At 46.1% G+C, this 27,805-nt stretch overlaps 1 protein-coding gene across 1 annotated transcript in view; it reads right to left on the bottom strand.

Moving 5' to 3' along the window:
- AKAP13 (A-kinase anchoring protein 13) overlaps positions 1-27,805 on the bottom strand; it is a 126,448-nt gene that overhangs the window by 60,871 nt on the left and 37,772 nt on the right. Inside the window, exons 4-8 of the mRNA XM_060260418.1 lie at positions 26,626-26,987; positions 19,028-19,220; positions 15,806-15,914; positions 5,100-5,145; positions 1,092-1,224 (exon numbers count right to left, since the gene is read on the bottom strand). Of these exons, the coding sequence (XP_060116401.1) occupies positions 1,092-1,224; positions 5,100-5,145; positions 15,806-15,914; positions 19,028-19,220; positions 26,626-26,987 (843 nt within the window). The remainder of the gene's footprint in view (positions 1-1,091; positions 1,225-5,099; positions 5,146-15,805; positions 15,915-19,027; positions 19,221-26,625; positions 26,988-27,805) is intronic.

The following is a 27,805-nucleotide window of genomic DNA, read 5'->3' as shown; positions in this document are numbered from 1 at the left end:
TTGATTCCCCACTCCTCCACTTGCAGCTGCTGGGATGGCCTTGAGTCAGTCATAGCTTTCATAGAAGCTGTCCTTGAAAGGGCAGCTGCTGTAAAAGCACTCTCAGCCCCACCTACCTCACAGGGTGTTTGTTGCGGGGGGGGGGGAGGTAGATGAGATTGTGACCGCTCTGAGACTCTGAGATTCAGAGTATAGGGCGGGATATAAATCCAAAATCATCTTCTTCATCTCCACACTGGAAAACAACGTCGCTTCCCGTATTTCTAGAACAGGGCAGGGGCCACTTCTGTTCCTTGCCTCTCTGCAGCTTCTGTGGTCAGCCTTGCACTCTGGGCACCTGCAGGGTGTCACCTCTACTGAAGGCAGGAGCTGCATCTGTTCATGGATCCTTCTTTTGCTCACCCTCTCTAGATAACTTGCAGTCGTCTCCGGTGGGGAGAGGGAGCCCCCCCTCCCGAATTTGATAGCCAATGCTCTAAGAGCCAAATTGTCAAGATCCCTTGCCATTCCGTAATGCTTTATTCCAGGGGTGGCCAACGGTAGCTCTCCAGATGTTTTTGCCTACAACTCCCATCAGCCCCAGCCATTGGCCATGCTGGCTGGGGCTGATGGGAGTTGTAGGCAAAAAACATCTGGAGAGCTACCGTTGGCCACCCCTGCTTTATTCTTTTGCTGTCCGTAATGAAACACCTGCTGTGCTCCTTGGAAAAAGAAAGTATGTAAGCCTTCTAACACCGTCTGTCCTTCAAGGTCAGCCCTGTCTGTTAGGATGTTTTGCTAATTAATACTGTGCCATGAGAACGTCTGCCTTGTTACAGTTTAGCGTTCTAAACTTATCTCGCGCCAGAAAGCTGGGTGCGCATGTAACTGCTAACTGCTTCTATATATATTCACTCACCTGCATCCCATCTTAATTTCACCACTGGCCTTGCTAGTGGTACTATCTTGTCTTACAATAAACACTAATCCTGATGAAATGGAGAGTTGCTGTTATTGAAGAGAGTCATAGACCTGCACAAATCAGTGCACGTGCAACACCCCCCATTCCCATCAAGCTGTGCACGAGCCACCAAACATCTCGAGCTACTTACTTTGCTCTTCTTACCGCTGGACATTTTATTCTTCAGGTAGCTGAACGTCCGACTCACTTTCGTCCCACTTTTGCCTTCCAAGTCTTTCCTGGAGGGACTGGGAGGCAGGATGCTGCAGCTCTCCTCAGAGATGCTGGAAGCCAAGAGAGACGCATTTCAAAGAGCAGACATTCCACGTGTTGGAGCTAAACGTTTTGCATGAATTGATCAAGTGCGCTGGTCGCTGACTTGCAACAATAAACTTGAACTTGAAGAGCGGACAGAACCCTGTTCTCTTGCAGCCCGACCATGATTTGCGTGTTGTTTTTTTAGATCACCATTCTAAAGTAATCAGATCCCAGCCCATTGATGACTTTCAAGCACCCATTGTTGTAAAACCAGATTTAGTTAGTGACCGATCAGGACGCCAATTTCTTAATTTTAGGCAGTGCAATTCTTCTGCCTTCAGTGGTGGAAAGTGGTGTCAAGTTGCAGCTGACTTATGACGACCCCTCGTGAGACAAGAAATGAGCCTAGATGGAGGCGACCAGTGTTCCCTCTAAGATGAGTCAGTGTGAACTAGCTCACATATTTTTAGCCTCCAGCTCACATATTTTTGTCTTAGCTCAGGAAGGATGACCCCAGAGCACACTAGTTTTTATGCAGGAGCTCACAAAGCAGAATTTTTGCTCACAAGACTCTGAATCTTAGTGGGAACATTGGGGGCAACCCTGGACTTCCTTGGTGGTCCCATCTAAGAGCTAGCCAGCTTAGCTTCCAAGATCAGGCAAAGTCTGCTTAGCCTGAGCCATCCAGGTCCGGGGGGCCCTCTGCTTTCAGCAGAAGAAATTAATCGACATGACCTTACACCTAAGCTAGGAAAGAAAACTACTTTCAACATTCCTTTGCAGTACAGCTGCAGCGAGAGACAGAATAATTCTGGCCAAAAAAGGTGGCAGCCGTATCTGCAGTAGCTAAAATGAGAGCTGTCACTCACAACTCTAATGCCGAATTGCACACTGCAAATCGTTTGCTTCTTTTCCCCCCTTGCAAGGGTTACAGTGCCTTCAGCAACCAGGCGACCAGTAATTTCAGCAGGAACCTTTACTCCACCAGCGATCCAGTGCTTTCATCCTCCGGCAAAGCTTCCCCAACTGGATTTCTTCCCACCACACCACAGCAGCAGGTCAACAAATCCCTGCCAACAAAATGTGGCATAACTAACTGCAAACATTTGTGTCTGCGCTCCATATTCTGGGAACAATTGCAATAAGCCACAGCGCCCTCTGCTGCTCGAAACTGCCCATAGGGTTTCTGGGAAAACCCAAGCTAGACAGAAGACCTTTGCAATAATCGCTGTGTGTCTTGCTTATATGCAAGGGAGGGGGGAGGGGAAGAACAGGGCTGCTTCCCAGAGGCCCCTCTGCTCACAGCTAGACTAGGTGAGAAGACCCTGATATAATTAAAGAGCCAAACTATGTCAAAATTCAGAGCAAGCGATCACATTAGCTTAATTGAAAAAATACCGACAAAGTTTTGAGTCCAGTGGCACCTTTAAGACCGACGATGTTTTATTCCTGGTAAAAGCTTTTGGGTGCGCCAGGAATAAAACTTTGTCAGTCTTAAAGGTCTCAAAACTGGACTCAAAACTTTGTCTTGCTGCTTCTGATCAACTTGGCTTGGTCAGAAGCAGAAAGAGCCAGTTTGTTGCAGTGGTGAAGTGCACGGACTCTTATCTGGGAAAACCGGCTTTGACTCCACACTCCTCCACTTACAACTGTTGGGTTTTAAACAATTTTATTAGTAACATATGGTAATTAATTTCAATTTCAATAATAACTACTTTTTTTCTTTTATCCCACATATTACTTTCTACCCACCCCTCCCCCCGTTACTTGACCCCCGCCGGTGTTCTATCCTTGAAATATTAATATTAAAGGTACCCTTAACTAATAAGAACCAAAATTAATATCCTCCTCCCTCTTGTACTTAATCATTATCAAAAATTGTCCAACGTCCTTTTATTTTCCGCTCTTTTTCTACGTATCTTCTAAACTTTTTCCACTCCATCTTAAATACTTCTAAATCATAGTCTCTTAAGGTTCTTGTTAACGTGTCCATTTCACTCCATGTCATAACTTTTACAATCCAATCCCATTTCTCTGGTATTCTTTCTTGCTTCCACAACTGCACATACAATGTCCTAGCAGCTGAGAGCAAGTACCAGATTAAAGTTCTATCTTCTTTTGGAAATTTTTCCATTTGTAATCCCAACAGAAAAGTCTCTGCAACTTTGTTAAATACTTGCAACTGTTGGAATGGCCTTGCGTCAGCCATAGCTATTGCAGGAGTTGTCCTTGAAAGGGCAGCTGCTGTGAGAGCCCTCTCAGCCCCCACCTCACAGGGAGTCTGTTGTGGGGGGAGAAGATATTGGAGATTGTAAGCCACTCTGAGTCTCTGATTCAGAGAGAAGGGCAGGGTATAAATCTGCAGTCTTCGTCTTCTTCTTAGCTACCCGCAAGGATGAAAACATGCAGCTCAACACAACTTATAATTAGCATGTTGATGAATAACCCATAAAAGTATCTGCCATACAAACTCTGGCTATTGTGAGTCCTTGTACTAGGAAGTGGTATACTTGAGATTTCACACTGCGAGCAGCACAGGAGCTCCTTAAGTGACTGTTTTGGTACAATGGCACAAATCTGTACATTGTCACTTGATCTGTGCTTGGATTCCTGGCAACGGGTCCCCTCTGTCATTTCCTGTTCTGTAAAGCGGACCTAAGAGGCCTTTCCATCCCAGAGATGTCTTTGCCAGCCATTCCCTTCCCATACTGGTCCTTCAAGCATCTCCACCTATCCCCCACGCTGTAATACTAGTTAACTTAGTTACAAGTTAACCCTTTTTATGATTTACAGAACCATACTTGGTTCAATGCTGAGCCTTATTCAGCTCTTGAGACATAGTTTGCAAACCTCTAACCTCTATGCATACAAGCTACATACATCCAGGCTTATTATAGCAGGGGTGTCGAAGTCACTTGTTTGGTCATTCCTCGGGGCCCCCTCTCCCCAGGACCAGCCTTTTGCAGAGATTAGTGGGCTTCAGTGGGAAGGGTAAGGCAGAAAAGTTCCTTTCTGCCACTGGGAAATTTAATCTGGATCTGACTGCAGTGATCTATGCTCTGGTCACATGGAAGCCAGATTACTTTAATGTGCTCTGCAAGGGGGCTATTTTTGAAAACGGTTCAGAAACGTCAACTGGTCCCAAATGCGATGGCCAAGCTAATGTCAAGGGTTGGTTACAGGGATTGCTGAAAGATGTTCACTGGTTACCCACCTGTTTTTGGTCACAATTCAAAGTGCTAGTTATTATCATTAAGGCCCTAAAGGTGTGGGACCAGGACTGCCTCCTCCCATATTATCCAGCCTATCAGTTAAGATCTGCTCTCAAGCTTTGCTGTCTCTGCCTCCACACCCACAGGTGGGCCAGCTGGCAACTACAAGCAGGACCTTTTCTGTTGTGGCACCTCACCTCTGGAACACCCTCCCCCTTAAGGTTAGCTTAGCACCTACTTTACTTTCTTTTAGACACCAGGTCAAAACGCATATTTTGTCCAGGCTTTTTATTAAGGGTTTTATCTTGTCAGCTTTTGAATGGTCTCCTTCTGTTTTAATGTGTAGTTTTCAAGTATGCTGGCTGTATTTTTAACTATCAGCTGCCTCGAACAGGACTCTGACGAGGCGGCACAGAATCAAGACAAATACATACCGAACATGCAAAGGTGTGAGGGACAGAATCACTATGGTGATCCCAGTTCCTCCCTCCAGCACACTCATTTAAGGCAGGGGCTTGTCTGTTTTTCCCAGGAGGGCATTTAGGGAGCAAGGCTTTGTCTTATTTCAGAAGTCGTTTTTGGTTCTCGAGTGAATCCAAGGCAGTCGAGGGTCTGGATGCTTTTTTAAAAAAACAAACCCTTGCCCGTCTGAGTGGAGAGAAAGTTCAACAGCACAGTGGACAGTTTACCTTTGAGGGACCACGTTGCTGCTGCTGCCACCAAAAGGTCGACTGCCTGGAAAAAGATAAGACAAATATTATACACCGCAAATTGGCACTCACAGTATGTCACGGCTGCAGGAATAATTTATTTCAACATATGTTTAGTCACAGACAACGTAACGGTGACCCTGTGAGGTCTTCAAGGCAAGAGATGAGCAGAGGTGGGTTGCCAGTTGCTGCCTCTGTGTGGCAACCTGTGTGGCTTCCTTCGTGGTCTCCCACCCAAATACCGAATGGCTTAGCTTTTGAGCTCTGATGAGGTGGGGCCCATCTGGGCTGCTAGGGATGCTAAATATACATTTGCAAATGCACTTTTAAAAAAATAGTCCAAACATTTGATAAAAGTTTGCTAGATCAGCTTTGTGTGGCAGCAATCATTCCATGCTGCCTTCTGCCTTCTCTCTTATATGCTGAGCAGCTGTTCACATGGAACGTTTCTAACCAGCGTTGACAGCTCCGGGTTGCAAGATACATGGAGAGTTTGAGGGCAGAGCCCAGACAGGGTGGGGATTGGGAAGAAGAAGGACCTCTGCGGGGTCTAATGCCTCAGAGTTTACTCTCCCAAAGCAGCCGTTTTCTCCCAGGGCCACCTGGAGATCAACTCTATCAGTGGGAGATCTCCAGATGCCGTCTGGAGTCTGGCAACCCTATTTCTACCTGCAGGGCTGGCCCTGCCACTAGGCAAACCAAGCGACTGCCTAGGGTGCCAGCCTTCTGGGGGCGCCAAATTGGGCACCCCCATGTGACTCAGTGATGTTATAGGCGTGGGGGTGGGGGGCTCCAGAAGTTTGCTTTGCCTAGGGTGCCAGACAGTTGAGGGCCAGCCCTGTCTACCTGCCATGAATACCGCCGCTCAGAGAGATATTATCTATAGCATTCACAGTTAACATTCATGGGTGTTTAGGTCTTACTAGGTTGATCTGTTTATATAACAGTAAACACAGAAAACTCCAGAAGCTTAGACTTTATGTTTAGACTATCATGGTTATTCGGTAAAATATTTTATGCTGGGGAAAAAGGAACACAGTGTGCAGCCTGAAACAAGCCACCGCGGGTCCACATTGGACAATAACTGTGATGTCATGGAATGCAATGGATAACTGGAACAGGCCCTGACACTGACAAGTCTACAAATGCAGCCTGGGTACCATTCTTTGCCAGCTTTACTGGAGGAAACAGCGGTTGGAGATAGGGTCTAGGAGAGTCATGTTCAAATCTATACTCTGCCGTGGATGCTCGCACGGTGACCTTGGATCCATTCACACGACCAGCAGCATCTCCCTCACTGGGTCATTGTTGTGCGGATAAAATGGAAAAAGGTTTCCCCCAATGGCACCACTTTCACAATGGGAGGAGCAATGTGCAGCAATGAAGGGGAGCACACTTGAGAGAGGGGTGTGAAGCAGCACAAGACAGAACAAGACAGTGCCAGGAAATAGAGCATTCTGTAGCAGTGGAGCTTGGGTACCTTACAAGCTTATACCTGAAGGTGATGCTTGCTAACATTTTCCTTTTATTTCAATTTTCTATGCAAACAAAGCTTTTTCACTAGCCTTTCCCCCACTCAGGCCTTTTTTTAAGCAGGAACGCAGTTCCAGATGGGCTTGATGTCAGGGGTGTGTAGCCTAATATGCAAATGAGTTCCTGCTGACTTTTTCCTACCAAAAAAGCCCTGTCCCCACTCAAAACGTTAGAGACTGTTGGAGTTGGAGGAAACAAAACTGCGTCCAACAGAACCTTATATTTGCTCCCCAGCTTCCTTAGGTCTTTATGCTTTCTGCAGCAAAATGCCCCATTATCTATCAGACTTAACCATTCCAACGTCATCGCAGGGCATTTATGTTGGCTAGACTAAATGCGCCTCCCTCCAAAGTTTTACAAGGGAGATATCATTGAGTCCCTTTTGGCGACAGACTCTGTTCCTGTGGAGCGAATATTCCCGACTCAATTCAGCATATATTGCTTGATTGTTCCTTTTATCACCATTTCCGTAAAGATTTATTTTGCAAGCTTTCTTTCTCCCCAAATTTGTCTATTCTGCCACCCTGTAATTTATTGAACGATACCGAGGGGGAGGTTAGCGAGGCGGTGGCAATATTTTTGGTTGACATCGTTAAATTTAAATCTGACCGTGTATGAATGCATCTGTAAGCTCGGTTTCATTTTGATTTTATCTCCAATGTTTAAATTTTTATATTCCGTGTATTTTTATTTGCAACTGTTATGCCATTAAAGGTTTGGTACGGTTGTCCCAAGGCTAGTACTTGCTGATGTAAGCTATTTGAAATGATGGTGTACATAGCCACATCCGGTTCACACCTCAAAAAAAAAAAAATTGGAGGACATCGATTGCAAGACATCCCTCCCCCCAAATCTTGGCCACAATTCCTGACCCAGCAGATGGGTTAAATACATATATTCTGTGAGCCTGACTGCACATCCCACCCCCACCCCCAAAAAAGAAACAAACAGGTGAAGTGGCAAATCCACAAGGCTGGCAATAATCCCAAGTGTCAATTCACAGCAAATGCATCTCCTTTCTCACTGAGGCCCAGAGCCACGGTGAAATAAAAGGAATGAAGCTTGTGGGCTGAGATGTAACAACGAGGTTGCAAAACGTGAGCAATCACAACGGGAAGGTGCCCAAGCGCAAGCGTCCCGACTGAGCTGCAAGTGAAGCTCTCGAGGATCCAGAAAGAAGAAAGGAAGGAACTTTGGCAACGAATGACCCACGTAAAGGAAGAAAGCCGTGCCCAGACGACATGCTTCTGCGCGGACTGCAGTTTGCCAAGAAAGATTACTTACTGGCCAACTCCTCCTCCTCCTCTTCACTGGAAGAAGAGCCAATAGAAAAGACAGTTTTAGACTTAGGAATGAGCGGAGAGATGCTGAAGGAGAAGGAGATGCGTCTGGATGGCCGAATCCGTCCATGGGCTGGGGAGGGGGTCGACAGTAAACGTTAGAGGCGTGCATTTTTATCTTCAACGACAGCAACTATCATAGCTAAAAGGAGGTGAGGAATAGCAGCAGCAAAGAGCAAGGCGAAGAGCAGCCCCGTTTCATTAGAGAAGGCCTCAACTGCAGGCCTTGGGGCTTCTGTACTATCTGTACTATATCGCAGCTCTGCAACAGCCATACCGGATATGCATACGAGTTTTCTTCCGCAGCCTGTGGATGAACAGCAGGCCATTCATTCTACAGGCATGCAGGAATCCAGATCTGGCATCGCAACTGTTTCAAATGGACAACAGCCCCCTTTCTTCAGGGTCCGGGGAGAGAGGCAGGCAGGTGTTCCAGAGGTCTAGCTGCTCGAGTGGAAGCGCTCCCTCTACTCCCTTGAGAAGCTAAATCAAGGGAGCAACCTTAAGCACATCTACTCAGAAGTTAGTCCTATCTGGCTCAATGGAGCTTACTCCCAGGCAAGCGTTTTCACAATTGCAGCCTTCTTTAGCTCCAATCTGGCTGCAGGCATTGGTTGTCATTCCCACATGCATACAGAGAATCATAGAATCCTAGAGTTGGAAGGGACCTCCAGGGTCATCTAGTCCAACCCCCTGCACAATGCAGGAAACTCACAAATACCTCCCCCTAAATTCACAGGATCTTCATTGCTGTCAGATGGCCATCTAGCCTCTGTTTAAAAACCTCCAAGGAAGAAGAGTCCACCACCTCCCAAGGAAGCCTGTTCCACTGAGGAATCGCTCTAACTGTCAGGAAGTTCTTCCTAATGTTGAGCTGGAAACTCTTTTGATTTAATTTCAACCCATTGGTTCTGGTCCTACTTTCTGGGGCCACAGAAAACAATTCCACACCATCAGAGCGAGTTTGGTGTAGTGGTCAAGTGTGTGGACTCTTATCTGGGAGAGCCGGGTTTTATTCCCCGCTCCTCCACTTGCAGCTGCTGGAATGGCCTTGGGTCAGCCATAGCTATCGTAGGAGTTGTCTTTGAAAGGGCAGCTGCTGTGAGAGCCCTCTCAGCCCCACCCACCTCACAGGGTGTCTGTTGTGGGGGGAGAAGATATAGGAGATTGTAAGCCGCTCTGAGTCTCTGATTCAGAGAGAAGGGCGGGGTATAAAACTGCAGTCGTCTTCTTCATCATCTATCTAGCCTCTGTTCAAAACCCTCCAAGGAAGGAGAGCCCACCACCTCCCGAGGAAGCCTGTTCCACTGAGGAACCGCTCTAACGGTCAGGAAGTTCTTCCTAATGTTGAGCCAGAAACTCTTTGGATTTGGTAGGGGAGGGACATTATCCTACCAGATGGGGGAAGGCAGGTGACTCCTCTCACAGTTCAGAAACAGTCCCCCCCCCCACAGCCTCTGGGGAATCTTCCCCTTTCAAAAGGTGCCAACTGGGGTAAGAAGAGGCACTTTGTCTGCCCAACCAGCTGCAGAATGCCCTGTGCGGTTTTTATGCTCTGGTGGAGTTTTTATAATCACTTTGTTGGCTTTTAATTATTTTATTCTGTTCCACAATTTTACTTTGAAACCTTCACCCAGCAAGTTCTCTGAAGAACTGGCACAGAAATTGTCAAAATAAAACAACCCAACACAAACTTCAGGGCATCCAACAAAGTGAAGTCTGACTCAAAAAAACCTTCTGCTGGAATCGATTCTGTAGTTGTTTACGGTGCTACTGGAGTCCTTAAGTTTTGCTTCAACAGACCAAAATCCTTCCCCTTCTAGAAATAGCTCCGTTTCTCTGACATCCTCCCAGGAGGGACTCAGGCAGAGACACAACAGGCAGCCACCTAGGTCAGGGGTGTCAAACTCATTTGTTATGACGGCCGGATCTCATATAAATGAGACCTTGTTGGGCTGAGCCATATCAGGCCGGGCCGCATGTGTACCTATTTAAGATTAGGTAGCAGAGATATAAACTTTATAAAGGATACAGACAAACACAATTAAAGATTAAAAAAAAATCCCTTAAAACAAAACTCGCTTAAAACATTAGCACTCGCTGATCTTAAAGGTGCTTGCTTTGTATCTCTCCCATGGGATCCAGGGAACTGGGCAAAGGAAGCTCTGCCTCTTTCCTTCCTTCCCCGGGGGGCAAGGAGGAGGAAGAGCCTCAGCCAATAGAAGGAAGAGAGGCTTGGCTCAGTGGCTCTGCTGTGCCATTGAGAGAGCCTGGCAAAGCAAGCTCTTCCTCCCCAAGGGAGCAGCCTCAGCCAATGGAGAAAACAGAGGTTTTGCTCTGTTGTTCCTGTGCAATTGAGCAAGCCTTGCAAAGTAAGCTGTTGTGCAGAAGAAAGCAAGAGAGGAAGAAGGAAGCAGATGACAGTCAATTGCTCGGGGGCCTGACAGGAGCCCTCCGAGGGCTTGATCTGGCCCCCAGGCTGCATGTTTGACACCCATGAACTAGGTAGTTAGTTCAGCCTGCTGAACTGCGACAGATTGAAAGATAGGATTGCACCTCATGTCAGATACTGCAGAATGGCCCAACTCTGCAAACCGAGCTAATTGAAAGTACATCACCAGAGTTGCAGTGGGCAGGCTCCTCTGCAGGAGGGTAAGACACTCCATATTTATAGTAAAAACTAAGCCTGGGAGCAGCGTAGCAATTAAAAACCCCTAACACGCATGCAGTGGCAAAACAACACAGGGAAGGAACCAATCCAAGCCAGCTGCCTGACAGTGTGAAAAAGAAAACGGGGTGGGGAGCAGTGTTTCCTCTAAACTGAGTTAGTGTGAGTTAACTCACAGATTTTTAGCCTCCGGTTCACACATTTTTGGTGTAGTGGTTGGTGTAGTGGTTAAGTGCGTGGACTCTTATCTGGAAAAACCGGGTTTGATTCCCCATTCCTCCACTTGCAACTGATGGAATGGCTTTGGGTCAGCCATAGCTCTGGCAGAGTTGCCCTTGAAAGGACAGATTCTGTGAGAATTCTCTCAGCCCCACCCACCTCACAGGGTGTTGTGGGGGAGGAAGGAAAAAGAGATTGAGAAAGTGCTCTGAGACTCTGAGATTCAGAGTGAAAGACAGGTATAAATCCAGAATCTTCTTAGCTCAGGAAAAATCACCCCAGAGCAAACCAATGTATGCACTAGCTCGCAACTTTAATGTCAGTAGTTCATTAAGCAGATTTTTGGCTGACAAGACTCCACAACTTAGAGGGAACATTGCTGGGTGGCATCATGTAAGGACTAACTTTCTTCTGCTATTCCTTTCAATTGTCCAAACTGTCTCCACACATTCAATTTAGCTCCAGCCATGTTTCTGCTGTGTTCCCTGTTGCATTTCAGTATGTAACACAGGTGGGTAACACCTCCCTATCCGGCTCCTACTGAAAAACTTGATTGAAATTCTTCCCTCGAAATTCTTGCAACCTTTCTCCCCTGCTCCAGTTTGCTCTTCTGTGACAATCTGAGCAGCAATGCCCAAATATGCCTCTAGTCCTAATCTCAGATTCAACAGCAACAACAAATATCGCAATGGCTGAAATGCTAAAAGAAGAAGATATTGGATTTATATCCCGCCCTATACTCTAAATCTCAGAGTCTCAGAGGGGTCACAATCTTCTTTACTTTCCCCCCTTCTCCCACAACACCCTGTGAGGTGGGTGGGGCTGAGAGCTCTTACAGCAGCTGCCCTTTCAAGGACAACTCATAGAATCATAAAATCATAGAGTTGGAAGGCACCTCCAGGGTCATCTAGTCCGACCCCCTGCACAATGCAGAAACCCACAAAAACCTACCCCAAATTCACAGGATCTTCATCGCTGTCAGATGGCCATCTAGCCTCCATTTAAAAACCTCCAAGGAAGGAGAGCCCACCACCTCCCGAGGAAGCCTGTTCCACTGAGGAATTGCTCTAACGGTCAGGAAGTTCTTCCTAATGTTGAGCCGGAAACTCTTTTGATTTAATTTCAACCCAGTGGTTCTGGTCCTACCTTCTGGGGCCACAGAAAACAATTCTACACCATCCTCTATATGACAGTCCTTCAGGTACTTGAAGATGGTGATCATATCACCTCTCAGCCACCTCCTCTGCAGGCTAAACATCCCCAGCTCCTTCAACCTTTCCTCATAGGACTTGGTCTCCAGACCCCTCACCATCTTCATCGTTCTCCTCTGGACCTGTTCCAGCTTGTCTATATCCTTCTAAAAATGTGGTGCCCAAAACTGAACACAATACTCCAGGTGAGGTTTTACCACAGCAGAGTAAAGTGATACCATCACATCATGTGATCTGGATACTATACTTCTGTTGCTACAGTCCAAAATTGCATTTGCCTTTTTAGCCACCGCATCACACTGTTGACTCATGTTCAGCGTATGATCCACTAAGACCCCGAGATCCTTTTTGCACATACTACTGCTAAGACAAGTCTCCCCCATCCTATAACTATGCATGGGATTTTTCCTACCTAAATGCAGAACTTTACATTTATCCCTGTTAAAATTCATTTTATTAGTTTTAGCCCAGTTTTCCAGACTGTCAAGGTCATCCTGTATTCTGTTTCTGTCTTCTACTACATTTGCAACCCCTCCCAATGTAGTAACATCTGCAGATTTAATAAGTATTCCCTCTACTCCTTCATTCAAATCATTGATAAAGATGTTGAACAAAACAGGTCCCAGGACAGATCCTTGAGGCACTCTACTTGTCACTCCTCTCCAAGAGGATGAGGAACCATTCACAAGCACTCTTGGGGTGTGATCTGTCAAAAAGTTACAGATCCACCTAATGGTAACAGGATCCAAATCACATTTTACCAACTTGTCAACAAGGATAGTATGTGGAACCTTATCAAAAGCCTTACTGAAATCAAAATAAATTACGTCTACAGCATTCCCCTAATCCAGCAAGGTAGTCACTTTCTCAAAAAAAGAGATCAGGTTAGTTTGACGTGACTTGTTGTTAAGAAACCCATGCTGGTTCTTAGTAATCACATCCATTACTCCTATGAGAACTATGGCTGCCCCAAGGCCATTCCAGAAGCTGCAAGTGGAGGAGTGGGGAATCAAACCTGGTTCTCCCAGATAAGAGTCTGCGCACTTAACCACTACAACAAAAGCTTGCATCATAAGACTGATGCTTCAATGGGGCAAGAGCTCCTGTATTCCCAGCATTCTACAAACTATGGATGACTTAATAACTGCATGGTGATAGGCCATTCCTTGTTTTGTAGAGATGCAGGGGGGGACACAGGATGTGGGGCTGGTCCCTGTGGTGCCTGCACCTCTCTGTGGAATATGTGAGCCAAAGAAATCTGAGTTTTCCTTTGGTCAGCTGTTCATGTCGATTCAAGCTTTGGAGGTGTTTGTAAAAAAGAAAAACAACCAAACAGGCAGAGCGATTAGTGCAAGCAGTTGCACAAACCTGCAGTTTGCCACCAACTGATGTAACTGCGGGATGGAAAGTTCTAGTGGGGAGAAAAATTATTGGTTTGCAAGAGAAGGCTTGCTTGTTTTTAGTGTTGTTGGGGTTTTTTTTTAGTTTTAGCATTTGGTTATTTGCTGTCAGGGCTTCAGAAAGAGCAGGAAAATTGGTGCAATATGGCACAAAACTGGATTTAGCTATTTCAATGGATGGATAGAGAAGTGTTTTGGTTACTATTGCTAAGGGAAAAGCAACTTCTTGTCAACAGACTTATTAGTCACAAGGCAGGAGAAGTAAAAAAATATAGATTTTTAAGCTTCCTTCTTTTCGAGGCTTCTCCTGGAATGGAATAAAAACCAAGAGTGGAAGTCTCCTGTTTTATTTATTTTTTAAAAAAAAATTCCTCTCTTTACAAAATTCAGAAAGTTTTTTGGGGAGCGCAATGAAAATGAAGGTGACTTTCAAATTCACAGGGGGATCAAGAAGTATCTGGTAACATACAAGCTTGCCCTGAAAACCCTGCAGACAGACCCATTCCTCAGTCCTACACCTGAAGGGGGCAAGCTATGGTAGCTTAAACCCGGAGTCTCGGACTGCTGTGAACTCTGGTTCAGTCACCTTTAAATCCATGTGCATATCTATGGCCCTTATTGGGAACTGGGGGGCTTTCAAATGCTCCCGCCACAATGGCTCAGCGAAGGCCTACCAGACAGTTTTCTTTGCGAAAGAGGAGTTTTGATGGTGATACGCTGCTAGGGTTGCCAAGTCCAATTCAAGAAATATCTGGGAACTTTGCGGGTGGAGTCAGGAATAAGAGTGTGACAATCATAACTGGACTCCAAAGGGAGTTCCAGCCATCACATTTAAAGGGACCGCACACTTTTAAAATGCCTTCCTTCCATAGGAAATAATGAAGGATAGGGGCACCTTCTTTGGGGGCTCATAGAATTGGACCCCCTGGTCCAATCTTTTTGAAACTTGGAGAGCATTTTGGGGAGAGGCACTGGATACTATACAGAAAAGTTGGTGCCTCTACCTCAAACAACAGCCCTCCCAGAGCCCCAGATATCTGTGGGTCAATTCTCATTTCCTATGGGATTAAGTCTCCATAGGGAATAATAGAGTTCCCAGCAGAACTTCCCCTCCCCTCCCACTGCTTTCTGATGACCCTGAAGTTGGGCGGGGGACCTCCAAACCGGGGGATCCCCTGCCCCCACCTGGAGATTGGCAACCCTATACACTGCTAGAGTTTTCTACCAGGCTCCCTCTGCCTATGGTGGTACTCAAGGCAACAACAGTTCTCTCTCTTAATGCCAGAGCTCCCCCTCTAGCGAATGCCTTTGGAGGGATTTCCTTAGTAGTCTAGACCTCTCCCAGGCTCCCATCCATTCTTCCCTTTTGGCCTTTTGTGTTTAGAGGTCCCTCAGAATTGGAGGCACAAAGCTGACTTAACTTGTGCACAAATCCAGCACTTATGAATCTGCCGCGCACACTGACACAATTCTCACAGGAGCTAGATGCCATCGGATTCTAAATAGACCCGTGCAAACCAGCCCTGTTCAGTAACAAAACAAGGGCACGGAATTGCCCAGACAGACATCTGATTGCGTTTACACTGCAAAAGAAAGCAACTGCAACATCTCCAACAGCAAAGGATAAAGATCAGAAGAAAGGTTCCCAATAGAAGACAACTTTAGCCATGAGACTCTGGTCGCACTGCACTTTCCCAGCTGGTTAAAGCGATGGTACACTCGTATGTCTCTCAGTGGTGTTTTTATTACCAATGGCTGAAGCCTTCTTTCAGCCTGAGGGGCTTTTGGTCTGGCAGAAGGCAGGCTTCAAACTTGGTTGAATGCAGCACGGTACAATACAAAAAACTGAAAATAAAAAAGGGATGATGGCCCTTCTACGTGGAGGATAGACATCAACATTTTTTTAAATCATTCGTTCCTTTCTGGGAACTTTACCATTGAAAACAGCTCAGGAGCAGATCCTGGAATTTGACTATGAAAGGTGTCAAATTCAAAGCCCTTCTACAAAAAAAAGCCCCATTAAACAAAAGTCCCTGATGGAAACTCAATCAAATGTAAAATTAATATATCTCAATTACAATGATCTCAGGAAGCAGTTGTGGGGGAAAGACTTGAGGAGAAAAACTCTGCTGTGTGGAGAAGACAGCACAGGGCCCGATGGACCAAGGGTCTGAGTCTATGTAAGGCAACTCAGGATCATAAGCCAAGGTGGTGCAGAACAACAGTGGCACAGGAAAGAAGGCAGCAATATTAGTGCGCCCAAGATGCAGTCAAACAGCAACACACAGTGAAACAGAGATTGGCGTGTACTCACTGTCTGGTCCAGTTTGGGTGATGGCCATTAAGGATGTGGACTTGGTCAGCGGGGAAGCTACGGGATGCGCACAGAAGCTGAAGGCACGTGGCTGGGATCTTTTGGAACCCTGTGGAACACAAGACAATTATAAATTTCCAAAAGGGATAAAAGAGTCAAGAAGGTTATGCCAGCCCAAGACACACAATAAACCACAGGACCTTTTTTTGAGCAGGAATGCACAGGAACGCAGCTCCATCTGACTTGACATCAGGGGATGTGGCCTAATATGCAAATGCAGGGCTTTTTTGTAGCAGAAACTCCTTTGCATATTAGGCCACACACCCCTGATGCAGCCAATTCTCCTGGAGCTTACAGTAGCCCCTGTAAGAAGAGCCCTATAAGCTCTTGGAGGATTGGCTACATCAAGGGTGTGTGGCCTAATATGCAAAACAGTTCCTGCTGCACAAAAAAAGCCCTGTGCAAACGAATTCCTGCTGGACTTTTTCTACAAAAAAGCCCTATGAAAACAATGGTGCCAACAGGGGATGTGGCCTAATATTGAAATGAGCTCCTGCTGGGCTTCTTCTACAAAAAAAGCTCTGGTAAACAAAAGTCTCTGATGGAAACCCAATCACATGTAAAATTAATATATCTAGTGGTTGTTTTCTGCCCAGAGTGCCTTCCTGTTTACAGAAGAAAATTCTGTCTGTGTTTGCGTGCAGGTACATTATGTACTGTCAAATCATTTCCTATTTATGGGAGCTCTATGAATGAATGACCTGCAAAATGTCCCATCATTAACAGTTTTTGCTCAGGTCTTGCAAACTTTAGGTCACAGTTTCCTTTATTGAACCCACTGAAAAAGAAAACAACCAGGTATAACGTTGGGGACACGGATTAGTACAGTGCAAGCGACAGTGTCTTAAAAAGCTGAAGGGGGAGAGACACTCCTCAGAGCATCCTGCCCAAAAAAAGTACAATCGTGGTGGTCAGTTCCCCCCTCACTATTGTGAAGGATTCATAAGCAATGTTATAGGGAAAAGGGAACTACAGAGCCTGTGATGGACAGGAGAACATAATGCCGTCTCTCCTGCACCCGAACTGAGCTCAAACCCATCAGAACAGGGGGGGGGGGGGGGGAGAGAGAGACCCAACAACCTGAGGCAACTGAACAGCCAAAGCCAACTTTTTGTGAGTTGGGTTTTGGAGAGAGAAGGGACAAAGAAGTATTTCAGTCTATTATTTAGATGAGGGATCCCCAACATGGTGTCCATGGGTGCCACCGTATCTGCCAACACTTTTCATGGCACTGACCATGTGTTTTTACACAGTGGGTGTGGCTAGGTGGAGTTCCTGCCCTGCAGGGCGTCTGATCTGATTGGCTGTATGGATTGAAACAATGTTATTTCAGCAACGCATGCAACTGCAGTGTTAGTTCGATTCTCTCTCTCCCTCCTCTTTCCCACTGTATTTTCCAAATTGCTCCTCTTGTCTCCTGTACTTTGAATCATAGAGTTGGAAGGGACATTCAGAGCTTCTTCTGTATCTCTGTGTCCCCGTGTCTTCCCAGAGTGGCCATTTTGCAGTTGTGCCCACCACTCTGCAGCAGAATGCCAAAGGTTGCCCACAGGTTCAAAAAGGTTTGGGACCCCTTATTTAGACAGACTGGGTTCAAGTACTGTTCCTTGATAAAACAGCGAAGTGTAAAGGCTAGTCAAGTTATTGATTCTAAGTCCGAGATGCTGAATGCACAAACATTTAAGAAGATGATATTGGATTTATACCCCGCCCTCCACTCTGAATCTCAGAGCGATTTACAATCTCCTTTACCCTCCTCCCCCACAACAGACACCCTGTGTATGAAAGAGCTCTCACAGCAGCTGCCCTTTCAAGGACAACCTCTGCCAGAGCTATGGCTGACCCAAGGCCATTCCAGCAGCTGCAAGTGGAGGAGTGGGGAATCAAACCCGGTTCTCCCAGATAAGAATCCGCACACTTAACCACTATGGCTGACCCAAGGCCATTCCAGCAGCTGCAAGTGGAGGAGTGGGGAATCAAACCCGGTTCTCCCAGATAAGAGTCTACGCACTTAACCATTACACCAAACTGGCTCTCAAGACCACGACTGGTTCCATGTTTAGCCATGACTGGTTCCACATTTGGCAAGGCCCTGGACAGAGAGTGGCCAGGACCCCACCCACAACAAGCCCCCCCCCTTTCTTGCCTACCTACCCACATGTCCCCACGTGCCTGTATCCTGTGTGTCCTTTCCTTGCCCACTCACAAGGTCACAGCTGCCCACACCCTGATGCTTATGAGCAGTAGAGGCAGCTGGGAGTGCCACTGCCATAGTTACCTGGAGCACCTCAGTTGTGTGCACCACCCACATGCCCTTCCCAGGCAGAGCTAGGTAGCTGAGATCATTGGTGACAAAACATTGGCAAGCAGGCAAGGGAAGTGCATGAATGTGGGTGTAGCAGTGGACCAACAGCTGAGCCAACTCAGGCCCTGATTGTAATCCATAAGCATAAAGCACCTTCCAGCTCTGGTAACTGTCATGTACCAGGCTAGATGGTCACCTGACAGCAGTGCTGATTTTGTGAACTTAGGCAGATCATGAGAAGGAGGGCAGGAAGGGTTGCATCAGTGCTTCGTTCTCGTGGCCTTTTCTTACGTGCCTACAGAAATGCTGATCACCATTCCAGGGTCAGGCAGCTATTTTTCTTGAGGTCAGTTTGGCCAGGGGTCCTTGGGAGAGAGATTTGCCATCTTCTGGTCATGGAGCACAGGTCACTTGCGGTATGGGAGAGGGTATTTGTGAATTCCCTGCATTGTGCAGGGGGTTGGACTAGATGACCCTGAAGGTACCTTCCAACTCTATGATTCTAGAGGGGGGAAGGCATTAAAATTCACACTTAACCACAAACAAGTAGTTTGGTATATTTGACTCCTGTGTTCTCATCAACCCATATAAACCGATGGGACACTCTACATGATCTAGGGCAAAGGGGTTTTAATTTTTATCTTCTGTGCTCTCTGGTTCAGGAGAAAGGAATCCTATGTGTAAAAAAAGAAATCCACCTCGCCTCACATGCCTCCAGTTGACAGAACCAAAATTGCTGCTGAGCCTTTGTTTCTGCCCAAGGCTGACTTTTGCGGCTTCCTAAAATAATCATAGTCCTTCAAGTGTTTATGATCCAACTTGTAAGAAAAACGCAAATGCCAAAGAACCACATTTACCTGGGGGTCAAAACCTCTCACTTCCCCTTGTTCAGATTCCAGTTCCTCTTCAGTCAGGGAGACCAATGACCCTCGCTCATCGCTGGCTTGGGGGCTTTGCTGGAGGCCTTTGGCGTTCAGCGATGTTGTCTCAAGACTCGAGGAAGGCTTCTTAATATGGTCAGCTTCTCCAGCAAGGCCTTCCAAGCTGTAACTGAAGACAAAATGGCAGGAGTCAGGAGTTCTGTAGATGCTTAGGAGAGACAGACATATAAGCCTGCTGGCTAACGGGGTTTTGGCAGGATGCACTCAAGTCAAAAGACATTTAAAATTCCTCAGTTCACCCTGGTTAGTTACTACGATCCAGCATTAGTGCAGTTAGTAACGATGACCATTCTGAACACAAATTCACCTGCAACATCTGCGTAAGCTCGGACAAGACAAAACATGTGGGATTTGGAGGGCTTTTTTTGGTAGCAGGAACTCCTTTGCATATTAGACCACCTACCCCAGATGTAGCCAGGGAGTTTACGGTAGGCCCTGTACTAAGAACCCTGTAAGCTGCAACACGGGATGTGGCCAAATATGCAAAGGAGTTCCTGCTACAAAAAAAGCTCTGGGGATTCATCTTCTAGGGAAGGCCAGTCATGAAGCACAAATGCCCATCAAGAATTTCAGCCAGACACTAGCAAAATCAGCTGCAGTGATCACCTGCAATGGAGATAACTGCACAGGCTTGCACAAAGCTATTCAGCTGTGGTGAAAAAAACCTGCAGTGGAATTTTTCTAAACCGGAGGAAGGGGCCTTTTGTACCCCCTTTCAGACAATGTGCTACAAAAATAACTAAAAATGGGTGTGCATGGGAATGGGCTAGCAAGAAATTTTTTTTGCAAAGCAATTTTGATGAGGTCTTAGCACGACTGCCTTCCGGACGAAACAGACTGGGCCAGGCCCAAACCAGCAGACGTGTAGCAGACACAAACGCCATGCAAGCAGTGGACAAAGCCAGGCTTGCGAGACCTTTCGGCTTCAGCCTGTTGACTGACACCCTACCTTCGACCGCTTAAGTCATCACCCACGGCATTGCACTGGATGCTAGAGGGACACCAGCTCAGACTGGGGATACCAAAGAAAACAGGAGGCCTGCCATTACTGCGCTGTCAGAGAAGCAGATGCTAACAAAGGCAGCTTACTCTTTAAACTGTGTGTATAAAACTGCCTTAAGCCAAGAGGAAAGGTGTGGTACGAGCATTTTAATAAATGCACAATGACCTACTCCTTTACAAACCTATCCAACCGCTATGGCCATTTTCCGAGGCCCCGCTTCACATGCCTTCGCCTTCTGAGATGACAACCTGGGAGAAGGCCTGCTTGGTCATGAAACCAAAGCTCTGGGGCTTTCTCCCTTCTGTGACTCTCTGCCTCTTTCCGCAGCCATCTTCTGCCAGCAGGCGAAGACAAGCTTTGTTTTGTCCGGCATCCCTTCCTTCCTGCCCTCACTTTAATTGTAGCTTTTATGTTTTTGTATTTTTGCTTGGTTTTAATTACGCAGCTTTGTTTGGTTTTAATGGTCTTGAGAGGTGCTTCTGTTATGCCTGTTTTTTAATCTGTTAGCTGCCTTGGGGGCCCTACTGAGGGCAGAAAGGCAAGGTGTGAATTCTGAAAATATATATAAAAAACAAACAAACTTGCGCTCATTTGTGAATGAGGCAGAATGGTAGGTAGGCAACGTCCATGGTAGGGTTGCCAGCCCTCAGGTCTCAGCAGGGGTTCCCCTGGTTTGGGGGGCTCCTGCCCTCTGCCAGCTAGCTGGCCGGTGGGGGAATCCTGCCCCCAAACAGTGAGGTCATCGTGTGATGTCCCTGGCATAATGACGTCACCTCGAAGTGACATCATTACATCTCGGTACATTGTGTAGCAATGCTTTGGTTTGAGGGCAAATTCTCCATGGTTTGAAGACAGTTTTACAACAGAGTTTTGCCCCAAGACCAGAGCATCACCATGCAATGCCCCAAACATGATGACACCGCCTACAGGTGACATAAATGCATCAGGGATGTCCTGGAACACCCTTCAGATCCCCTCCGCTGTAACGCTTCCTTGTCATATCATTCTACATATGTAGAACATTGGTTTCCAATTTTGGAAAGACTGGACAGTCCAGGAAGGGGTTTTTTGTAGCAGGAACTCCTTTGCTTATCAGGCTACATCCCCCAGATGTAGCCAATTCTCTAAGAGCTTACAGTAGGCCCTGTACTAAGAGCCCTGTAAGCTCTTGGAGGATTGGCTACATCAGAGGGGTGTAGCCTGATATGCAAAGGAGTTCCTGCAACAACAACAAAGCCCTGCTGGACACAATACTTGAAGAACATAAACCTTCTCAAAGACACCAGTACTTTCACTTCTTAAAAACCAGTTGGTTGCTTTGACTCTTGTTATACTGTCATATTTGCCGAATAGGCTTGATGTTAGCAAGCCAAATGACTGCATGTGAGTGATACTAAGTTGATAGATTTTACAATGCTGTTATAGGTTTGTTCATATGTTTAAGAAAAAAATAAAAATTGTCTTGGGAAAAATATCCCTTCCTGCAGCACATCGAGGGGACCTGGCAACCCTAGCCCATGGTCACAACTCACATCTGCCCACTGCTGAAGTCATTTAAATGAAGATTCGCTTGGTGTGACCTTAGGAATGCCTTGACACAAGTGCAATTTAAAACCCACCCTGTCCCTCTGCAGCAAATTCATGTCGACAAAGTTTAAGGTGGGACAATTCCTGGACTACTGTGCCTTAAAGACAACTGAACTACTAAACATTAGCCTAGAACAGAGCACAAAAGCTAGGCTACCAGGACTAGGTGACCACTGGCTGATCTGCTTTGCGGTCATGGAAGTCCTAGCAGAAAATCCAACTCACAGAGAAGCATCAGTCCATACACTATTAGTCATAGAATCATAGAGTTGGAAGGGATCTCCAGGGTCATCTAGTCCAACCCCCTGCACAATGCAGGAAACTCACGGACACCTCCCTCTAAATTCACAGTATCTTCATTGCTGTCAGATGGCCATCTAGCCTCTGTTTAAAAACCTCCAAGGAAGGAGAGCCCACCACCTCCCGAGGAAGCCTGTTCCACTGAGGAACTGCTCTAATGGTCAGGAAGTTCTTCCTAATGTTAAGCCGGAAACCTTTTTGATTTAATTTCAACCCACTGGTTCTGGTCCTACCTTCCGAGGCCACAGGAAACAATTCCACACCATCCTCTATATGACAGCTCTTCAAGTACTTGATGGTGATCATATCACATCTCAGCTGCCTCTTCTCCAAGCTAAACAGGCCGACCTCCTTCAACCTTTCTTCATAGGACTCGGTCTTCAGACCCCACACCATCATCGTCACCCTCCTTTGGACCCATTCCAGTTTGTCTATATCTTTCTTAAAATATCTTTCTTAAAGTGCTGTGTTCCTGAACAAAACCAAGAGCCAGTTTGGCCAGAACTCAAACCTTGTGTTCCTTAGCGACAGGAAGAAGGGAACAAGGCAAGGCAACTAGAGGCCAGAAAATCATAACAGCCTAAGAGGTAGAAGACTTCAATGACCAGGCAGCCCAGAAGGCAAACAGCACAGCTGAGAATCATGAGAAAAATAAAGGGAGGAGACAATAGCCTGAGGAACAGCTAAGGTGTGGCTTTCATGAATGGAAGGAGAAGGAAGAATTGAAGGAAAATCTCCAGTAAGATTATAAACAGCAGGAAGTGGATATTGGTAGCGACCAATGGAAGGACTAGGCAAAGTATCTTGGGTAGCTCAGGAACATCATTATCAATGCATCTGTAACATTTGACTACTCATGTAATTTTGACAGCAATCTTTTAAGCACCAGTTAAATGGGACCGATTTCCCACTTGCCTTACACCACTCTGATGCTCCTCTTCTCAGTGGGGCTCCCCTCCGATTGCACAGTATCTGCCCCACGACTCCAACTAGCATCGACTTTTTCACACAGCAAACAGAAACCTCTAAAAACCAGCCTATACCCAGTAGTCGGACCGACCCACTGTCCAGACCACCGGAGAATCGGAGGGGAGGCCCACTGGGAAGAGGAGCGTCAGAGTGGCGTAAGGTGTGTGGGAAATCGGTCCGGGTCTTAAATTGTTTCCCACTCCCCAATATTTCCTATTTATTTCCATTCTAAGTATAGTTCATCACATTGACTTCCCCTTCAATATCTAAAGATCACCAAAATGTTAAATATATTAGCTGGCCATCTGACAGCAATGAGGATCCTGTGAATTTAGGGGGAGGCATTTGTGAGTTTCTTGCATTGTGCAGGGGGTTGGACTAGATGACCCTGGAGGTCCCTTCCAACTCTATGATTCTATGATACTTAGCAGCAAAACCAAAGATGAGAGTTTTTTTACCAAAATCTGTCTATATCTGCCTAAAGGCACCACTCGACCATGAGACGTGCAGTGAAGTCTGGCTGAGCTACCTACATGGATGTTTTTAAATTAAAAAATGGCACAAACTTGTCTTTAGGGTGGGCAGAAAATTCACTAAATGCAGGGAAGGAAAAAACAACCCCCAATGCCATTTTGCGTCTCCCAGCTTTAGAGGGTATCAGGACAATTTTAAAAAGGGATCAGAATAATACTATAGTAGAACAACACAGGAGATCCCTCCTATAAGGGATACAAATGAAGTTTATTGTTCTAGTTTTCGTACGTATCACTCCCTTTTTTTCTTCAGAGTATTACTCTCCCCTCTGTTACTCTCTTTCTCCACTATAGTACATCATGCTTTAGACCAGGGCTTAACCTATTTTCTTTGGCTTTACAAATCACCCCCCAAAATGTAAGCACTAGACCTGTTTTCCAGCCTTCTGCATTTTATAGTTTAGCGATCATATTTTCTAACAATCGCTACCACAAAACACAATCCTAAACACCTTACAATTTCTTAACTTAAAAAAAAAAAGCTATAACAAAAGTGTTGGAGCATGCAAACAATTTAAGAGGTAACCCAAGCTGTCGTCACAACAAGATGCTAAATCTTTTACACCTGACCTAAATAAGCTTCGTATTTTCACTATGAATCACTAGGAAGCACTTAGAATAAATACTAGGTGCCACAATGAAATGTCTAAGCACCAGGGGGGCTGGGATTTTGTTGAGCCCTGTTTTAGATAGTTATTCATTTGCATTGCTTTCCAGTTCTAGAATTCTAATCCTACCGCATTATTTACTGGAGGTCTCTGATGTCTGATTGATCTGCGTTTCGTATTTTATAATTTGCCTTGAGTCTCAGTGAGAAACATAACAATAGGTCATGAGTACTTGGTTCAGCTGCCCTTTTTCCTTTTCCTTTTTCCTTCTGAGCTGCTGCTTCTAAAAACTGAGGAAATTATTTCACAGTCATTTATTTTCTTACACAGATCAAGTAGCCATTGGTTGATCTGCTCTGATGTCATGGCAGGCTCAGGAACACCCCACCTCATAGAGAATAGGGACTGCGTACTTCAATTGTTTTGTAAACCACCCTAAGAACAGTATGGTCAAAAAGTGGCATAGAATTTTACTACACACAGCATCTTAACAATCCTACAAATGAAACTGAATAGAACATTTCCTATTTGTTGACAATAATAAAAACATGCTCCCTACCCCGCCCCCCGCTGCAAGGAGGCAAGTCCCACCCCACCCTGCAGTCCGTTGCCTACAAGAAAAATATTTCAGGAATGTTTTGCAGCACTCCTGAACCCTAAGAGGGAAATTGCTGACCAACTTGGCCAGGATAAGACTGTGAGTCAGGTGCTAAAGGGCAGTCATTCATAGGAAAGCAGGAGGTTAGTAGCCGCTTATATGCAACATGGTTAGTCGGCATCAGTGGCTGCTGTACCTTCTCCTGTGGGTGGGAGGTTTCCTGGCAATATCTCCCAGCACTCGCATTGAACTGAAAATGAATCATGGACAAAATAGTCAGTAACAAGAAGGGAGTGGTGTGAACCAGTGAGAAATCCCCAGATTCTATTGGGGGTTTTTTGGAGGGGGGCAGTGTAGAGAAGGAACAAAAGAGCAAATCTTGAAAGAAAGGGGGAAGAGGATGCATTTGTTTAGGGCTTGGGGAAAGGGCTCAGGAGCAATTAAAGCCTCACCACCCAAAGGCATCTCCTAGTATGATTTGGACAGGTCCATGTCCAATTCATACATACTCAACAGAATCCAGGGGTGAAATTTTCCCTAGAGACAAGTACCAGAGCTGCCTACTTAAGAAGCACAGGAAGAGGAGTCTTAGCTCAGTGGCAGAGCATCTTCCCTGCATCCAGAACGTCCCAAGTTCAATCCCTGGCATTTCCAGTTCAAAGGGCCAGGTAGGAGGTGATGTGAAAGATCTCTACCAGAGATCTTGGAGGGCTGCTGCCAGTCAGACTGGCCAATACAGGTTTTGATATTCAATATAAGGCAGTTTCGATAGGCTTAAGAATTCATCCTAGCGTATATATACCATCTCCACGCAAGCAGAAAAATAGCATATTAGGGAGAAAGGTTCCATGTAATTTCTCCTTGACATGCTAAGAGGGTGGTGGTTGTTCTTCCAGTTTTTCTCCCATTGCTCCAGTTCCGTCACACAATTCCCTCACTTGCAGTCTGAACTGGAAGAAACTGCAGGAAAAGTTCATCAGCACTGCCTTGACAGATGCAAGGACATTTGGGGGCAGCGCTGGGGGAAGGCAGAGTTTGATGAGAATGCGAAGCTCCAGGCTGCTCCTAATTTCTATGATCTTTACCACAGAAACGAGGGGAAATTCCTAGAACATTACAATGTGGGATGCATTTGTTCTCCTACTTCTCAGTTCAATGGATGAGAACTGAGTCAGGAGGGAGGGGACTGGGAAACCTAAGATCACCACATGATGCTGCTGATTGTATCCACTGGCACTGAGTGTGTCCACTGAAACGCACAAGGAAACCACCACTGGCAGAACTTAGATAAACCTGAAATCCAGAACCAAAGTGAAGCCTTTTGCATCTGTCAGCCACTCACCCCATCCTGCAGGTGAGGGTGCAATAAAGTCAAGTCCTGAGAATGAATCAGATAAACTCTTGTCCTGCTACCTAACAACAGGGAAAGGAAAGGTCTCCTTTGCAAGCACCAGTCATTTCCAACTCTGGGCTGATGTTGCTTTCACAACGTTTTCACGGCAGACTTTTTACAGGGTGGTTTGCCATTACCTTCCCCAGTCATCTACACTTTCCACCCAGCAAGCTGGGGACTCATTTTACCGACCTCAGAAGGATGGAAGGCTGAGTCAACCTCGCGCCAGCTACCTGAAAACCCAGCTTCCACCAGGGATCGAACTCAGTTGGGAGCAGAGCTTAGGACTGTAGTACTGCAGCTTTAACATGCTGCGCAACGGGGCTCTTCCCACCTAACAACAGGGCAAGGCTAAATATATCTACACACACTTGGTCCACAGTTACCACCAAGCTTGGTTGTTAATAGTATGGAACCTGCCATCTCTGGATTTTTGAGTATTATTTGAAAAATAAAATAGTAAAAGCGCATTTCTAGTCCTCAATGATTGTGGGCACGTGCTTCTGAGGGCCCTCCAGCTCACCTCCTGTGGTTGACCTCTGCTTCACTGCTAGCGTTCTTTCCTGGGCCCCAGCTGTGTCGGCGGAAAGGGGACAAGGGTCTCAAAGAGTTCCTCAGGACAGAAGAGTGAGGAGGAACTTCCGTGATGCTGTCGAGCTCTTCTTCCAGCTCTCCGGAGACTGCAAATTCACCATCAAGTCCCTCACTGCCAGCAGCATTGGAGCCACCACTGTCCAGGCCATACTGGTCCTGGGACCTGTGGAGGTTCACGGCTGGGGGGAGCGAAATGTCACTCCCTAGAGAAGAGTTCCTTTCCAGGGATATTGTATCATCTGCTGAGGAACCGGAACTTGTACTATCTCCAGCTGATTGCTCCTCTTCGTGCTGTGATGGGGGGGAAAAAGAACAAACAATGAGGGGGTGGAAATAAAGTGAGTTTGGCAGATTATACTTTCAGAGTCCATATGCAAAATATAGTCGTAAAATTGCAGTATCACAGAGTTGGAAGGGGCCATACAGGCCATCTAATCCAACCCTCTGTTCAATGCAGGATCAGCCTAGAGCAGGGATGTCAAACTCATTTGTTATGAGAGCCAGATCTGACATAAATGGAACTTTGTGGGGCTGGGCCATGCATGGCACAAAATGTAATGCCAGGAAGCAGAGATATAAACTTTAAAAAGGACACAGAAAAACACAATTAGATAATTTTTTAAAGCTTAAAGCATGCTTGCAATATTTTATTTAACAGTTTCTGATAACTGACACCTTTTGCTCTGAATTACTGCATCAAAATCAGGAGACAATATGCTGTAACAATCTTGAGTAGGCTGTTCAGGTGTTATTCAGGTGTGTAGGTTTCAAACCTACTTTTGAATTACTGCCATTAATTACAGAAATCTCATGGTCAATGCTTTGAGCCTAAGACCCAGAGGAAAATATGAAACGGCTGGGCGTTGCGAGCTTTAGTTCATGTGCTGGTCAGAAAATAGAGGCTTTGCTTTGTAACTTGTTTGAGCAAACCTGGCAAAGCAAGCTGTGATGCAGAAGGAAACAAGAGAGGGAGAAGGAAGCAGATGACAGTGAGTTGCTCACTGGCCTGATAGGAGGCCTCTGGGGGCCTGATCCAGCCCACGGGCTGCATGTTTGACAACCCCTGGCCTAGAGCACCCCTGACATGTGTTTGTTCAGCTGCCGCTTTA

Source organism: Heteronotia binoei, chromosome 19 (assembly GCF_032191835.1).
Source record: "Heteronotia binoei isolate CCM8104 ecotype False Entrance Well chromosome 19, APGP_CSIRO_Hbin_v1, whole genome shotgun sequence".
Lineage (NCBI taxonomy): Eukaryota > Metazoa > Chordata > Lepidosauria > Squamata > Gekkonidae > Heteronotia > Heteronotia binoei.
The sequence above is the reverse complement of the archived record's forward strand: the minus strand, read 5'-3'. Positions and strand labels throughout refer to the sequence as shown.